Consider the following 18,929-nt stretch of genomic DNA (forward strand, 5'->3'; position numbering starts at 1 on the left):
TCTCCAATTAGTAAATACAGTTTTGATAAGACTGCCAAAAGAAAACTAAAAAACAACCTCCACTTTTCATACTGTTGTTTCTGTCCTTCTTGACAAACAAATCTACTACAGGTGCTTTCCACTGCCAGGATTTGGGGTTTCTAATAGACTTTAAAATTGATGTTGCAAACAAGCACAAGAAACCTTACAAGGAGCTCTGCAGAACAAAAACCAACTCATCACTGGACAATTTAGTGAATATCAGACTCAAGACATTTATAGCTTCAGGTGATCTTAACATCATCCTTCCTATCTGCTGTTGTTTAGATCAGTCATTCAAGACTGAATCTTAACTGGTTGCTAACAAAAGCAAGAAACTCTTTCTGTACACTTATACAATTTAATAAAAAAATCAAGCTACTAAGCAAAAAAGTAGCTATTTACTCCATGACCTAGCTGATCTGTAGATGATAAGTACACAGTTCCCCACTACAGTAGCTGAAGCAGTAGGTTTAACTACCAGAGGCCTACATCCATGTGCGGGTATATGACTCAGAAGTCTGTAACATTGGCATCTGTATTCTGGAAAGCCTGAACATGAAGAACAGGACTTCAGAGGTGCTTATCAGTTTTCCATCCAAAGCAATATCAGTCATACATACAACACGTGTGAGAGAAGAATATCTAACCTTTTCTGAAACACTTCCAACCATGCCTGAATACAGATACCAGTTTTACCCTTTTCTAGTCTTCTGCAGCCTACTCTATTTTCTATGAGCTTTAAAAAGATTATCCCGATAGTTTCCTGATTGGGCCTTGAATTTAGTTCTAAAGAATTAGAAATTCCGTGTTCAGAAGGGACCTGCCTGGTTTCCCACTCTTAAGAGAAAGCTTTAGTCTCACACCTCATAACATGGATGTTCTTATGAAAATAAATCAAAGACTTGTGGTCTGAAGAATCTCTGAAACTAAACACACCTACTCTGGCTATTAGTGAAACATGGAAGAGACAGATTTATGCCAAAGGGTTCGAGTGGGGAACTGTATAACAAGATCTGCGCGGAAGAAAAAATGAGAGTAGCTCACAATAATTTACAGAGTAAGTCATGTATCATTCTGAAGGATTCCAGAAGCTCAGTCTGAGATAAAATATAGCAGTATAGAGGATCATCAGACACCTTTTTTAGTAACAGAGAACTCACAGTGTCTGCCATCTTTTTTGGTACAAAAGACAACACAGAATAAATAAGTAACTTTAAAAATGCATGTCTGAGATTTCTTTTAAGGTGTTTCAATAGGGACCGACTGAAATAACAATTGACATACTCAAAGAAACATCTAGAATAGTTTAGGAAGAGCTTATTCTCATAAAAGAACAAAACTGAATATGCAACCTTAGTTAAAAGAAAGAACATGGCTTTGTGATTTGGAAAATGTCTGTTCTCGAATAACGTAAGGGGTTCTGAGCATAAATGAACTTATATTTGGTCAAACCAGGTTCAGTATATTCTAATGGAAAAATACAAAGGAGCATTATGAGTTCTAAAATAGCTTGAGGAAAACACATAATTAGAGAAACTCATTAACAAAACAAAATTTAAGAACCTCTTTGCTGTAAACCTTAATTGGGGAGAATCATTCATTCATTCTGTCTTTTCTCATAGCACATTCAGATAATGAGAAAATAGCAGCTTTATTTCCAGTAAAATGCTAGGTAAAACACATTTTCTACATTACTTACCTGTTTTCATTTCTAGCAAGCGTTTTTTCTTTTGTTGCCTCTCTTGTTTTTCTTTTTCTGCTTTCTCCTTAGCTATTTTAGCACGCCTCTGTTTTTCTTCTGCTTCCCTTCTTCTCATATTCTCCTTTACTGCTTGCTATGAAAAAAAAAGTGTTCCATTAAAAATGAAGCCTTAGCAAAAACAAAGCTGAACTTTAAAAACAACAAAAAAATCTTTAAAATCACATCTCCTAACTAACCTTAAATTATCAAGCCAAATAAACATTTTACATTACATCCTTAGTATATTTTATTCAGAAGAGTATGGAAATTGAGAATAAATACATTGAAAGCATACTAATTGCCCCCAAATGGGGATTATAAATTCAGCAAGAAATACCCCTTAAGAATACATGTGCTAATGTAGAAAGAACTCAAAATATCTCTGCCACCTAGATTTACAAAACTGTAAGTATGTTATTAATTGTATTTCTAGAATAGTTTCAACATTTATGCTTTTTCATGCTGCCACTATACCAAGCAAAACAAAGCTGCTGGGGTGACTCAGCTGTGCTTTTTTCTTATTCTTATCCACATATGCATTAATTCACTGGGTTTATAAATTCTTGCATTCTGGTTAATACCCGTACAACATTGTTTATTTTGAATTACAAACAAGTACTCCAAAGCTTCCAATGAAGCTAAAACAGAACTATGAGTTTCAGAGTTCTCAAATCATTATTTTGCATATTCAGACATTAAGCAAAAAAACCTGTGTCACATTCAATAATCTTTTAACAAAGCTATTTTAAGATTACCTTTTTATTATTTTAGTGTTAGTTATGTACACTGGTAAATTCTCAGTGCTCTACTGTGGCTTGCATTAAATGTAAAGTGTCATGCACCTATTCTTCACTGTAGAAAGTTTCTCTTTTCAGAATGCAGTTAGACACAAAACCTCGTCCTTCACAGTAGATCAGAGTGTCCCCTCCTACAAAATGGCTAACATCTTCACAAGGCCTGAGGCAGGGGCTGCGTGTTTGCAGGGATACTTAACGCCTCATGTTGGTTTTAATGGGAAAATGTCTAGCCTGCACTCAGAAACAAATGTAAGAATGGACTGAAGAGTACTGTAAAGCACAGATGAATGTGGATTTGTGTTGGGTTTGTGTGGCAGGGTTTTGGTAGCGGGGGTGTGTGTGTGCTGCTACAGGTGTGGCTTCTGTGAGAAGTTTCTTGAAGCTTCCCCAGTTCCAAGTTGGACCTGCCTCTGGCCAGGGCTGGGCCAATTAGTGATGGTGGCTGCCTCTGAGATAATGTATTTAAGGAGGGGAACCTGAGATGAAGAGGGAGATACATATGCAAACACTGAGGTCATGGAAGACAGGATGAGGAAGTGGGGGAGCTGCGCTGGAGCGGGGACTCCCCTGCAGCCCGTGGTGAGAGGGCAGGCTGTGCCCCTGCAGCCCACGGAGGTCCACGGTCAGATGCCCACCTGCAGCCCATGGAGGACCCCCACGCCAGAGCAGGTGGCTGGGCTCAAAGAAGGACAGGGCTCTGAGGGAAGCCTGTGCTGGAGCGGTCTGTTGCTGGGAGGACTGCAGCCCATGGGAGGGACTCACGCTGGAGCAGAGGAAGAGTGTGAAGAGTCCTCCCCCCCGAGGAGGAAGCAGCGGTAGACACAGTGTGCAATGAGATGACCGAAACCCCCGTACCCCACGCCCCTGTGCCAATAGAAGGGAGGAGGTAGAGAAATTGAGAGCAAAGCTAAGCCCGGGAAGAAGGGAGGGGTGAAGGAAGGTTTTTTTAAGATGTGGTTGTATTTCTCACTGTCCTGCTCTGATTGGTAAACTGGTATTGGTGGTGCTCTTTCTCTTCCCCAATCAAGTCTCTCTTTTGCTTATGACCGTAATGGGTGAGTCATCCCTCCCTATCCTTGTCACAATCCCTGAGCCTTTTGCTTTATTTTCTCCTTCCCATTCCTGAAGGGGAAGGAGTGAGCAAGCGGCTGCGTGGTGCTCAGTTGCCCTCTAGGCTTAAACCATGAAAGGATTACAGCAATATTTGCACAGGTCCTATTTGCAGCATCATTGCAATATAGTGACCAAAGGAAGGAGCGAAAAAAAAAACCAAAAAAACAAAAAACCCACACATTAGTCTGATAAATGAAGAAGAATAAGCATTCAATCATGAAAAATTACAATGAAATGGACTTCTTAAACAAAGCAAAACTGTACTTCCATAGTGTCTTCTCCATAGTCACCTCTGTCAATTTTCTTGCTATTGAGGTAGGAAGGGAGAAGCCTACTACAAAATGTTAAAATTCTGGATAGAATTAATTTTATCAAATTATTTGCTGATTTTCAGACTGTAAAATAAACCACTGGGCAAAACTCACATGGGACTCAAGTACAAGCACAATTCTGGCAGAATTTCCTAACAGAGTGACAAGGAAATTTCTACTTCGTATCTACTTTTTCCCCCACAGTAATACCAGTAGGACTCAGCCTCAGACTGCAGTCCTCCAGAAGTAGGTGTCTATTCGTTTCTAAACACACTGACCAACTGGGCTCAATTTAGTAGCTCATACCTTCATATTCAGTGCAAATTGGATGCTTTGGAGTATCACACCTTGCCTATAGCCTTTCTCTAGTAGGACACTGGTCTTCCATAAATTCTGTGTCATAACTTAAAATTTCAGGCTGATGATGTCTTGGATACCATTTAAGACACTTCTCCAGGAAACTAGGCACTTCCGTTGTTAGGTCTCCTTTCAGACACCCAGTAGACAACTCTCCAAATTCCACTAACTGTACTGAGTATGCATCTCCCTTGACAAGAACACAAGATTAAATGCTTAAGCTCACATACAAATGCCAATGTTTAGAGGCCTATGTCCTAGACCCAAATCCTATCCTACATGTTTTGCATGTTTTCAACACAAACCATAAGTGTCTAAAGCTCTGCAAAGCATTTATACCAAGAATTTTCACAAACTTGACTGAGATGAACACATATTTGTCTCTCACCCTGTTTGCATTTCAAAGTCTTAACACTTCTTTGCTCAAAAGGCCTAAAAAATTATACATGGTCTGACCACATCTGCTATATATGAGCAGCATTGTATTCAGCATATGACACAATACACAAAGTTACTTTCAGAAGAAATGCCAAAGTACATGCTTTTTGTGTACTCTGCCAGTCTAGGGTTTCCAAGATGGAGGCATTCTTGGGTTCTCTCTTGAGCTTTCCAGGATCATTTCTAATTTTAATTCATGTATTTGCACAATATAAAAGAAAAATACTCTAAAGTCTAGGAACAAACTTTTATTTGGTTACTCTTCTTCTGATTGTTTAAGTCATGTTTCTGCTGCAGGGTAACCTAGTGTTGATAGAAGAAAAGTGTTTCTATAGTCCTATAATTAGCATTCTGTCTTGGACATAAGAGTTGTTCACTCACAGCCTCATCCCTCTCTCTCCTACAACTGCAGAAAAATTATAACCATTAGACAAACACAAGAAGAGGAAATACTACAATTGCTTCATCTTGTTTCAGAAAGCTGTCCTTCCAAAGAAAGGAATTAACCTGTTAGCAGTACCTCTGATGCTGTGAAAGCACAGAATAAGGTCTGATACCTAAGATGTTCCACTGACTGTAGTTGGAATTTAACTTCAGGAGTTAAAGCACTGAAGGTAAGATGCTTTACTCATTTTTTGGATCTGGACAACTGACCATGCCCTAGATTTGGTGCTCACAGAGTGTGAATAATAGCTGTCAAATCCACCAAACAACACTGAAGTACAAAGCGCAGTCCAAAGTTAGCTATGAACATGAAGTCTGTGGCCCCAGATTTAAACATGTTTTTTAAAACATTTTAAACATTTTCATTAATTGAGAACAAAAAAAAAAAAAAAATAAAATAAAATTGTAAGGTGGCAAGGACTGTATGTAAATTATCAACTTGCCTGACAGCAAGGATGACTGAATTTCACTTTTCCACACCTAGTAGGGACTTTAGCAGTGTTTTAGTTTTGGACTTTTTGAGAATCCAATGATTTTTCAGCACTAAATTTAAAAGTCTTTTGAGCTAAGTCTTCTAGGATGCCAGCCACTGTCAGTTTCTGTCAGTAGTCAAGACCAATGCTAAACAATTCTGAACATCAGACCTTACATGTCTGATGCTAGGAATCTCAAAAATCTTTTCCAAAAAGTCTCAAAACTGAGTAGCTACTCAATATTTTGTTTAGTATAATTGAATGATAAGGGGTTTCATGCCTTATCCACACACCTTTTTAAAATAGCCTTCAAACTGTGCTCTGCAAGACAGAATTATTAATTTTCCTCAAGGTTTCTTCTATCAAGCTCATCAATAATATCTAACTGTTTCAAAGCATTAATTAATCTATCTTTATAACACTGCTGTGAAGCAGGGCTTAGTGCTAATTTTACAAATACAGAAAAGAAATATGGGGAAATTAATGTAAAGCACAACCACTTCTTTGAGTCTCCAATTTAAGATGAACCTAAGCATTTAGAATTCGTGTCCTACAACATCTAAATGGGAGTTGTAGTTTAAACATCAGAAATTAAAGTAATACAACTATTTAATAAAATTTAGGAATTTTGAAATCAGACTCCTGAGTTTTAAATTAGGCACCGATCAAGTTAGGAAAACATAATCAATGCCCACATTGAAAAATCTGGCATACGTAATGTGCCAAGCAAAAGTATTCTGACTGAAGACTGTGACTTCTAGATTTTTAGTTGTTAAACTCTGAAGTAGCAGAGGCTTCACATGTTCCAATATGTTTGCTAAATATGGATTCCATTTTAAGCACTTTCCTCAAAATAGATGGACATAGGAATTTCAAGCCTTTTCTCAATATCTACAAAATAAGTATTTTTCCCTATCTACACCGTCAGACAGGTCTGAAATCATTAAAAAAATAACCAACCATGCAAAACCAAACAAGACTGGGAAACATGCAAGCAACTTAAATAAGTGTAACGATAATCATCAGGCTGCAATGAAGAATAGATGGTAAAATGACTAATTGAATATTTTTACAGATCAATAGACATGAATTGGATCGCTGCTCCAGATTTTGCCACAAAGATCATGCTCAGATAACATTCTTGCATTAGCATAGGCAGTAAGTTAAACTATGTAATCATAGGTAGCCAGATGCAACGCAAGTCACCTTTTCCATGTTATCCAAATTAATACATTCATACACAATTGGGGACCTACCTTTTTATTCTTCCATTTCTTCATTCAGAAAAAGTTACTTACCAGGCAAGGGCCCAGAATTCAAGAGTAAAAACTATTTTTTCAAAGAAAGCTTAAAAAAAAAGCAACAAAACCCAACTACAAACCCTACACAAAATCAACCACCTATCCCTGCCCCCCTTAACTTTACCAATCTGAATGTAGTTATAAATCACAAAAATAGTAACCCCCACTAATCCTAAAGAGCTCTACAAAAGTATTTTGAACTTATATAGCCATCAGCTTTCCAAAAGTTGTTTGGTTATTTTGAATTGATGAATATACCAGTCTTGATTACATATGTTGAAGTTTTTCATCAAGTTAATCATCTTTCTTCCAGAAGAATTACATTGACAATGGTAAAAGAACCTGCAATATTTTGGAGAATATCTGATTATCTTAAAATTTCCCAAGACTGTCTATATTAATATATAATCAGTTCCAAACATACAAAGAAATACCCTGGTGAGAAATTTCTACCTCATTTTTCAGAAGGGTCTTACTCAAAAAAATGCCTAAAGAAAAATAAAATTAATTTCAAAAATAGCTCAGGCTTTTATGATGAGCTAGTATGTGCAAACGTTTGTGTATATAATGCAGATGATGCCCTGTGATACAAGGACAGAGCTAACTTCCACATCTGTGACTATTTTAGATGACTCTAAGGTGAAGCTCTGCTAACGAACAGTGAGTCTGAATTATGGTTATAACTGTTCTGATCTCTATACAAAAGGAGCTACCCAACAATAACCTGTATCAGAATAATGTCTGTTTCTCAAATATAATTCCAATATTTAAAATAATAAAAAAAAAAATTCTTAGCCCCTTCCCCCCAAAGATCATCCTTTTTAAAGGGAAATTAAGAAAGTAAGCATTTCAAATGCAGAAAACCTAAAATCCTAGACAATCTCTTGTAACAAAAATTAGAGGTCCTTAGAAACAGACCGAGTTTGAGGAAAATAGGCTGTTTTTTTAAGCTAGGATAAGAAGTTCTGGGTTTCCACAGCAGAGAACCTGTTTACAGATGCAAAGATTGACACTGATCAAGTGCTGCAGGCAAATTAAAAATTAAACAAAATAAAATCTTGGTTCTGGATTTTGCATGGGAGGAGCATGCATTATACAGTATAATTGTTAGAATATTTATTTTTAAGTAAATAAAAAGTATCCTTTAAACAGAAAATGCAACTGTATTTAAAAAAAGGTAGAGTTTCAAGTTTTTCCCCTTCAGGTTATACAAGCTCAGTTTTAAATTACATTAATTGTTATTAGGAATTTCCAATTCTTTCAGCAAAAAATAATCCAAATAATTCAAAACTCCATTGTCCTTAAGACATCCTAAGAAATTATGATGTGCGAAGTACAATTTCTGATATAAGTATCAGATACCATTTGAGGAGGAAGAAAATTTTTAGGTTTTTTAGTAACTGAAAGATTACAAAAATAATTCCAAGAAACATTAGGCATAAAGTAAACAGACTGTACCATGAACATTGTCCTGAAGTTGTTTAAGTCTGTTAAAAACTCTTCCACTGAAACTTTCTTCATATCAATGGCATAATATCCCATCACGTTCTGATAGAGTTTTTCCATGTTCTCATGCATCCGTGAAAGTTTCTGGAAATCTTCTTTGGCATGAACCAGAAAGCTGTATGTTGCTGTTAAGGCTGTAATAATACTCAGTGAATCCAGTCAAACCCACTGTTTTTACTTAACATTGACCTGTATTTCATAGAAATTTTTCATTTGCATTAAATGAGTATCAAAATAATTCCTTCCATGTCATATATGTTTCCTAGTATTTACCGTGCATATTAGGCCTATAAATACATCAGGGTGCTTTCATCAAATTTTCTCAACCACTTCAAATTTGAAGATTATTGCATTAGCATATAATTTTGTTTGACATGAAATGTATGGGACTTATTTAACTTCAAGCACCTATGTAGTTTATTTAGTAATACTGTCTCCTGATTGAAACTAAAGGTTTAGGTATAAAAATTACAATTTACATGGAATTTAAGTACAGATACCAATAACTAACTTGAATACTTTAATATGACAAGAAATAGTATAGTTCCTACTAAAATTAGAGTAAAAATTAATATACAACAGTATTAAAAGTAAAAACCATGGAAGATTAAAAAATTTATCTTGACAGCTTTTTTTTAAAATGCTGTTGTAGCAATGCATTAATTTCTGTTCCTGGTGGCTGCATCAGATATTTATGCTTTTTCTAAGGCTATCTGCAAGGTCAATACAACTTAATTAAATTAGAGGTGAAAACAATAGAACTACTTCTACAAGACACAATTTATAAACAGCACCTAAATACTGCACAACATAAATGAAATAAACCCTCTAAGTTTATTCAAGACTTTTGATAATATAGTGTGTCAAAGAAGCTCAAAGAAGAAATATTGTGTGTAGTCATTTCCTTATGTAGGACAACTTCATAAAGTGTTTAATGGAATGGTAGCTAAACAAATATTTATGTTCCATTATTTTCCTCCTGCAGGAAAGACTACAAAAGACAAGAAATGGCAATTCTATCTTTATTCTCAATTGCCCAACTATTGCAAAAGAGAATTTATTTGTATACTTTAGACTTTGTATACTTTAGACTACAGATATATACACTATGGTCCCTTTATTTTATGAAGCACAGGGTTTTTAATCAAGTGCATTAAAATCTAGACAAATAGAATTTTTGTCCACCATGCTGTTTTAAATACACGGTAACAATTTATTGCCGAGTGACTGCTTTCACTCTTCAGGTTTTTTATGATGCATTCTTTTAGCTTTGTTTAGAGGCTGAATCCCATTTGAATTTCACTATTAAATGTCCTTCTGGTTTGTTAACGTTGCTTTTAAAATAACAAGTAAGGAGTTAATGGTTTTCTTTTTGTGATTTAGAATCCATGCCAGAAAGTCATACAATAATGTTCTCAGACACATGCACGAAAGCAGAAATAATGCACTTTCACAACATTCAAATTAGTCAGTATGATGGCTATTAGCTTATAAATATATGTAGAAACAAGCATTTCTACATCCCATTTATTTTTGATCCTACAATTTAGAATACTTATTATTTGTGATTCTTAGATCATTAACAGAACCCAGGGAACACTACGCTATTTTTTGCAATTATGAGGCTGTTTATTTCCACAGAATGGAAGGGTAAATGAACATTAGGTAAATTTGTTTTGTTGTCACTATGTATAACTGCCATACATCAAACATTCCAGTAACTTTCTTCAGTTTTCCAGGAAGAAAAAAACCTGAGAAAAAAAAAAAAAAAAAAGTTAAAATATACTCCTGAAAAGGAAATCTGGGGGGGTGGGAAGGTGAGAGATGAAATTTCTGTGATATTCTGCAAGACAGCTAAAGTTACAGCTATGTAAATAGAGTCCATATAGGCTGCTTAGTTTATACTGTTAAAACAGACTCCCCTTGAATATGTGATACACAATTTTAAATTCAAAATACAGCACTCTGGAAAGATGTTTTACTATCCAGTATTTCAATGCCATACATGATGAATCCTGAGATTTTTATTTTCCATCTTTTGCATTATGGGATACCCTAAGCTCTTGGCATTCTACTGAGACTGCGCTTCAATTTAGGTATTTTTAATAAGTTCTCTTCCTTTTTTCCTTAAATATGGTTTTTGTTAGCCAGCACTAGCTAAAGTGCAGACAACAGGGAATACTACTGAGTATACCAATCCCAACTGTAATTATTATGAACAGGTTGATATATATGCATTATCAGCTACACAATTCATTGGCTTTGGATGAATGAAGACAGAAGTACATCAGAGATGCAACACATGTGGGAGGAAAAGGAAATCAAGAAGTTAGGTATTTGTTAACTTTTTCTGAAGTGGCTTCACTTCATGGACTGCCTTTTTGGACCTACGGGACTACAGATCATCATTCTGCTCACTAATGGAACAGGAAAGCAATGCAGGGCTAAGACAAGTAATATCTGTGGCAAAATTTCTAACTGCTGTATGTTTGGTCTTGCATATTCATGGCACTTCTTTTCATAGTGAATTTCCTGTCTGAAGTTTATACTGATTTTATTATACTGTGGTATATAAAATGCTAATATAATGCACAGTATCAAGTTAAATAAAAGCAGGTGTTACCCTAGAACAAATAATGAATGATGTTAAACCGTACCACACATTTCCTTTAAAAGACTCAATATTCGCCACTTGTGATTTTTTCGCAAAGTAACCTACATATTAAGTGTAGACAATTGGAAAAACAATATTATTCTGCATAAGAACAAAAGAAGAACAGGTGCATAGATGCTGAATGTATTTTAGCAGAATCTTCAAAATGGAAGTGAGACTGCCACTACACTAGCCAGCAACAGTCTCCATAAAAACAAGGCAAACTTTTTGAATACTGGTGAAAAAAGACTTTGAGGTCACTTCAAACCAGCATTTCAACAAATTATTGTCTACGAAGACCAAAGGGTATGAATGTTGTAGGGCTCTGTTGAGGATTTCCCACATCAAATTATTGGGAAAATAGTTGAAATTGTCTGAAAAACACGTCATAGACTTCCTTTTATATACATATAGCAAGCTTCAACAGTAAAATTCTATATCTGAATATAATAGTTCAAAAAACATAGAAACGTTTAGATTTTTAAATTACTACCTTCTGAAGAGTATTTGTCAAATAATACCTTTTCCTTGACTAACTCACTCCTACTTATCTCTAAGTTATAATAATTAAACACACTTCCATGTATTTGTATCACACAGAACTACTGCATCCAGTGTCTATAATACATGCCTGAAGTCCAGACCAGATACTTAAAACATCTATAAAGGAATTATATATTTACATTAAATTTACACTGTTTTCCAAAGGCCTATCTCATTACTTGGCCACAGAGTCAACATCTTGATCCTCTCCAAAATAGCAACATACAATCTTCTTTTATCAAACAAGCTCAGGTCCTGTAGTCTTCTAAAGTCCTTAGGATGCAAGGCCATCTTACAGACTTCAGTTTGTTTATGTTGCACAGAGGGAAGTTCAAACTGAAGCCAATTAAGTAACTGACAGTTTAAAGGCAGCATGCAGTCTCTTCCTTGCAGCTGAAATGGGTTTCTCTACCTTACTTGAATCAGGCTCTGACTCGGGTAAGTGCTGTTCCTTTCTTCCCTTTTTGTAATGTCAACAAATCAACTTAAACGACAAGGAAAGAGGAATAGAGAACTAATCAAAAAGAAAGGACTCTGTTCCTATCTGAAAGGCAGCAACCAACTCATTGTCTCTCGAGTATTAGTTCCATCAGCTTCTGTAAAAATAGCCATCAACACTACATTCAGTGGCAGGCCAGAACTTGTCAAGAGTTTCTCAGCAACTACTTAGAAAATCATGAGATACGAGCTGGACTGATAAAGAGGATGTTGATTAAATTACTTAACTAAGCTTTTAATATGCAATTTAAATTCTCTTCATAAACATAGTACATTTTTATTTTGAATGTACAAGTGTATTTTCTTCACTGTGTCTTTTATTGAACATTTCACTCAATGGATTTAATACTCTAGATCAATATCTATTCAGTATTCTTTGACATTTCTAATTAAAGCAAAAAGAAGAACAGCAATAACAACTATAATTTATTTTCAGCTAGCACATATAAGATGACTGACAAACTAGCACAATGTAATATATAGGAGAAATATTCATAATTATAGACTTTGTCAATAAAAGAGTGCACCAACTGTGCATATATCTGACTTCCGTGAGAAACAAGAATGCTAATCAGTTCATCGGGGGCCTTTGGGTTGCGATATTTAGTGACAGGATATAATAGCATGCTTGTCCATAGAGTCTAATTGTACTCAGGATGAAAAATTATTTCCAACAAAGCACCATCCTTCCTTTTTCAGATTTCCTGCTGGTCTCTTTTTATGAGCTGCATGCTTTTCAAGACATCAACATCATTCAGCTTTCCTTATCATAGGAAAAAAAGTAAAGACAGGTCCAGGCTTCATCATGCTGTGCAGGATTATCTAACCTTTACATCAAACCTTTTTTTGCTTCGTAATTTATTGAAGTTCCTGTTTTTCTAAAAGTGAGTTTCTTTAATCATTGTGTTCACAGACATTTCTGGAAAACTATACAACTTTACTGTTTTGAAATGAATGCCTGTCTGCTAGGAGAGGTAATAGGTGAGGACAAACTATTACTGTTCATAATATTTACTGTATTTGAATAGTCTCATACAAAGAAATATGTAGTATGGCTGGTTTTACCTGTACTGATTTATTCTGAGTAAGACCAAATATTCATCTCACCTGTTTCTGACAGCAGTCAATGCACAGTGATTAGGGAAAACAAGAAGGAAACTTGGCAAGTATAGCATGATAATTTAACTAGTATTTAGTTTCTAGCAGCCTGCATGTTAGTGATTTTTCTGAGCTAAAGCTACCTCCGGACTACTGTGTTTAATAGCTCCCGATGTACTATCTTTAGCTAACACTCTAAGCCTTATATGAAATTCATTTGCATTTTCAGCCTCTACAACACCCTAAGAGTAAATACAACAGACAGTTAAACTGTAGCATAAGAAAACATTTTCATTAATGTTTCGTTTTAACCTGCTGGACAGTATTTCACATGGGATGAACCCTGCTTATTTATAAGAGACACTGAATATGTTCATAAGTTTCCTCCTGTATGACATACAAAATTACAAGTATTTTACTATACGTTCCTAACTTTTTAAATTGTCCTCTTTCAGAGTGCTAATCGATGAAAACATCCCTTATGCGGAAACTATTACCTACTGCCGATCACTATCACTGTTCTCTGCCGCATCAGTAGGTATACAGTACACTTTGTGAGATGGGGCGATGGAAGCGCTCAAGTTAAAAGAGTATTACTGACTTTTATAGCAACTTATGTTTTCTGCTTGCTCTTAATGGCAGTTGCTCTCAATTGTTCTAAGGTTTTTCTTCCAAATCTATTACTCTATAATCATCAAAGTTCACTTGCTCTTTTGTCAGCATATGCCAATATATCTCTTTTGACATGAGGTTGTTTTCTGGTTTTTGGGTTTTGTGTCTTTTTTTGGTTGGTTGGTTGGTTGGTTTTAATGTTAGTGCAGAAAAAGATAATCATTCCACTTCTGACCTAAAAATTTTTTTTGCTTGGAAGCCTTTGTTAACACACCTTGTAGAAAAGTGCATGGAAATTCAGTTATGCTCTACCAACTGTCCTACCTTTATCTGCATGCTGTAATAGATCTGCGAGTGACATTTTATCGTTACAAAACCTACACTGACTCTCCCCCATTATATTATATCTCCTATATATTCATGTTTGTTCTGTTCTTATTTAGTCTTCATCAGTTTTCCTGGCAGAGAAGCCAGACTTGCAGATCCTCCTTTCAGACCTTTTAAAAAACTCAGGTGTTTCTTTTCAGCTTTGATTCATCTGGTGTCTTAAGCTAACTCAGTTCATGTAAGAATCTGTAGTCCAACAGGTTTATATTTTAATTAATTTAAAAATCTTTTCAAGTCTTTTGTGACCACTGTGACTTCTGGGGATTTATTGCTATTTATTTTACATTTTCCTTTAAAAAAACCTTCTACTGTCTCCTTCATTTGAGATCATCCTTCTGTTCAAAATATTGCACAGTGGGGTCAACTGAAGTTCTCCCTAGAGAAAACTGATGCAAAGAACAAATTTAGCTATATGGCTATGGCTTACCTTCTTGGTACACATTGACAATCTATGTCTTCTCTGTCAGGATTACAGCTTTTGAGATGGCTGAAAAAGACAACATGTATTTCCTAATACGATCACTATCCTTTATAAGTGGTCAGTAAACTGCACTAATGCTCTTCATATATGGGGATGGAATTTCAACCCCTAGAGAAGTTATGGTATTTATTGACAAGGTCTTCCTATTTACCCCATTTGACTTTTATTATATTTTAACTTTTCACACAATTTCTCTACAGCTGTGAGTTATTATGTCTTAAATACAATTTATAAACTTATATGACAGTATTCCACTCACTTCCTGCCATCAAGTTTCAGAAATGCCCAATATGTCAGTAACACAATGGAAATGAAGCATTCTAATTTTTTTTTTTTATTATTATTTTAGATGTTTGATATTAGCATAGAAGTACATATTTGTTTCTCAACTTACTTTTCCCATGCTCTCCTTAAGTTAAGCTAATTTTTTCAGGGTATTCTTCACTCATTCTTTCTCATTATCATTTCTTTCATATCTGTTTTATAGGTATGGCAGTTTTATAACAACATCTCCAAAGAAAGCTGTATACTAAATTATCTGTTATTTCAAACCCTAGTTCTCAATTTAAAAATGCAAAAGGCTATAGGTATTTTAAGTGCCAGCATCATGACTATTTTGGATTAAGAAGAGTCTGTCCTTTTTCATAGATTCTATTTCTTAATAAGTGTTCTCATTCCTAACTTCCTAGACTATTCATAATTTTCTTAACCAAGCACAGACTTTGTATAGTTCTAGCAATATTTCTGAGAATGTTATCATGGATATGTTTTCCTCTAACTTCCTAGACAATAGTTTATCTCTTGCCTTCAGGACCCTTCTTCTAGTTTTCCTATTATGCTATTGGCCTCTTCAGGGACAAAACTTGTTTCATACTATAGAGACACCATGCTGGTGGGCTGCAACATATCTCTCAAAAACACATTGAGCTTGAAAAAAAAGGCAGCAACAGCAACAACAACAAACAGAACAAACTCACCAGCAAAATACCCGACCTTACAAAAAATTAGTAGCAACATTGAAAGGTTACCGATAACCCACAGAGTCCAGAGAAGGCCTAAAGCTAAGTTGTAAACACTTTGGTTGCAGCCAGTCTACTGAAGAGGAAACTGGCCCTAATGCAGCAAGAACCAGTATATCCATTCAGCCTCAGGGTCCCTTGCCATCTTTTATTTAATAGTATGAGATTAATCAAGAGGACTGTCTCCTGAGTCCTCCTGCCTTTGTACATAACAAAGTAGTCTTCCAGCTAGGTAATAACCTAACCGTGCCTGCAGAGGAAATTTCAACCTGTCTTTCTATCTGCTGATATTTCTGCTTCCAGATTAGTCTCAGTGCCAAGCATATATAACCATCATCTGGTAGGGAGGTTTAAGTGAAAGAATGTTTTTTTCGGCTTTAATTAAGTATCTTCATGACACTAGGCTTTCTTATGAGAGAGGCAGGCAGCGAAGTTGGCTGCAGGATTTGGAATAAATAGTGAGGAAAGTAATTTTGGCAAAAATAAGACCAGAAACCAGTTTTCACATGTTAAGAATCTCATTTCTGAAATAAGAGAAAGCTGGTTGCATGTACAAAAATATTCACAGTGGTAATGCATACATGAGAAAACAAACACAGGATGACAGACCTCTTTTTCTAAGGTACTCTCACATAAAAAATCATTTAACACTAAAGTGTTGAACTGCTTTTCACTAAGTTAACAAAATTAAACACAGTGTAAAACCTGACAGTAAGCATTTTTCTCCTCATTCTATCCACTACATATGAATACTTTAACTGGACTGTTCATGTAGTTAGTTTTTGAGGGGAAAAAAAGTTATATTTTTCAAAAACAAATGCTACAGACTAGACAGAAGTTATGCAAATAAATTTAAAGTTTAAGGTAATGCAATTAAATTACTTCTGTTTTGTTTTGGTTTAAAAAAAAAATACACCAAAGGATATTGACATTTTTGCTACAAATTTATCGTGCTTATCTTCAGGAACTGGAAAAGTCTGCAAATCCTTCTCAAGCTGTTGGAATTGCCTCTCCATATGCTTCAGGCTCTTCTCCAGATTTTCTGCTGAGACTAAAACACAGAACATTCATTCTGTTAACACCTTAAACAAGAAACATTGTTTGTAAAACACGAGTTAAAACTTTATCCAAATCGGCATACTACATTTTTAATTCTGAAATAGCACACTGAACAAATTGCAACACAAGATGAGGGGGTCACTCTAAAATGTTCAGTTCCGCTCAATTATGCAGTTGCCTTATTCTGATTAGTTGTATGCAGTCTGAACAATGCATTTTGTTATGCCTAAGGTTTTGCACTGCAATTAACAGACTATTTAAAATAACCTGAGATATACATATGCCAGTCTGTCTCTTCTGATTAACCAAAGGACAAGTTTTGAAGCTACTCCAAGAACTTTTTTGAAGCTACTCCAAGATTTCTTCAATGACATTCTGTTAAAACAGAAAAAACGAACATTTGTATGAAAGATCATGAAGAAAATAAGATCCTCAAAACATAGAGAAAATGGGACTATTAAACACCTACGCATGAAAACTAAGACTTGATTCCCTAGTTTGAAGGCATAATGCCTGGTAAAAAACACAACAGAATTTGTCAGAGCGAAAGTGCTTGCCAAGCTGGAGGGAAGTGCAAGCACTTGAGAGGGTGCAGCAGAGCAAAACAAAGACTTAGGAAAAAGAAAAGAGTAGAAATGAAATGTCAGGGATTTACAGAAAGATGTAGAAAAAGTGCAAATTTTCTTTATCAGAAAAAGAGAAATACAACTTTCCTCCATTTGAAGCAATATACAGAAGTTGAACTGTAAGTAGTTGTTCTGTAAATAGTTGATTAAAAAATCAAGACCATAAGAGTAACCTGAGGATAAGTCCTGTTAGTATGTATACTATCTTGAATTTATACTATTGAAATCAGTTAAAATTTATTTCTTGATTGTTTAGGAAGTAAATTATCATTTAAATATGTTCTATAGGAACAGTATCTATAGATACCTTAAACTTTGTCTAAAAAATCTCTGAAGAAAGTTTGTGACCCTATGATGTTACTAGGATCTGTAGTGGGTCTATGATTTCATCCACTGAGTAGAGTTATGTGATGGAAAATATATGATACACACACTCAACATATCTTTCCTCTCATAAGAACCTGACAGAGTCCCCAGATGACTATATTAAAATGTTGCATAGCAACTACAATCCCATTCATAGCAGAAAGGTTAACACAATTGCGAAATGATCAATGGCAACCTGTTAAAATGCTAATGTAACCTAAAAAAAAAAAAAAAAAACCAAACAAAAACCAGAAAACAAACAATTTGAAGACAAACACTTTTCTAAGAAAGAGTAAGAGAATATAAGTGTATGTTCATATTATAACTTACAACTCATCATTTGATTTATAATTGCAATTTTTAAACCCATTTGTTTACTCAAAATCACTGTTTTCCAACTGTATGTTAGACTTGGCAGAGTTTCACTCAGCAATTGGCAAGCCCAAATCATCACCATGTAGGTCAGCCGGCTTCAGTAGTTAAGAAACTGCCTTGTTTGGGTAGCACAGTTAAAATTAGAATCTGACAATGTTGACTACAGATGTGTTTCAGTCTTCACGGGTTCCAGAAACAAACCTGACGAATAGAAAGTCATACTTCTGCTGTCTTCAAGGGTAGGCACACACAGTTTTACGCCACTGACTTACTTAGAAAGTTGTTAAGAAACACGGAATATAATACCCTGTACTTAGTATAACTATCAATAGGACTCTTCACAATAGAGTTTGTCTTGCATAAAAAGAGTTCACAGCATAAAGAGACATTCTTGCCAAATGTCAGAATGATGACTCTGCAAGTACATGTTTAAAACCAAAACAAACCCAAAATAACTCAACCCATCAAAAAACCCTCTACATCAATTGCACGTAGCAGCTGAGTAACAGCTACATTCTTTTATCCAGATAAAAAACAAAAAACCAACAACAAAAACAAAAACAAAACAAAAAAAAACAACAAAAAAAAAAAAAAACAAAAAAAAAAAAACAAAAAAAAACGAAACCAACTCAGTGCCTAGAGCTGATTAACAGGTTGTATACAAGAAATTTTTGAACCCTTGCTTCCAGCAAAGCCTACTTTTTATTTCT

The 18,929-nt window shown here is 35.1% G+C and overlaps 1 protein-coding gene across 1 annotated transcript in view; it reads right to left on the reverse strand.

Moving 5' to 3' along the window:
- The window catches only part of DIAPH3 (diaphanous related formin 3), a 247,165-nt gene that overhangs the window by 75,043 nt on the left and 153,193 nt on the right, over nt 1-18,929 (reverse strand). Inside the window, exons 23-25 of the mRNA XM_032993917.2 lie at nt 16,720-16,844; nt 8,455-8,619; nt 1,721-1,856 (exon numbers count right to left, since the gene is read on the reverse strand). Of these exons, the coding sequence (XP_032849808.2) occupies nt 1,721-1,856; nt 8,455-8,619; nt 16,720-16,844 (426 nt within the window). The remainder of the gene's footprint in view (nt 1-1,720; nt 1,857-8,454; nt 8,620-16,719; nt 16,845-18,929) is intronic.

This window comes from Tyto alba, unplaced genomic scaffold (genome assembly GCF_018691265.1).
Source record: "Tyto alba isolate M040663 unplaced genomic scaffold, T.alba_DEE_v4.0 Super-Scaffold_45, whole genome shotgun sequence".
Taxonomy (NCBI): domain Eukaryota; kingdom Metazoa; phylum Chordata; class Aves; order Strigiformes; family Tytonidae; genus Tyto; species Tyto alba.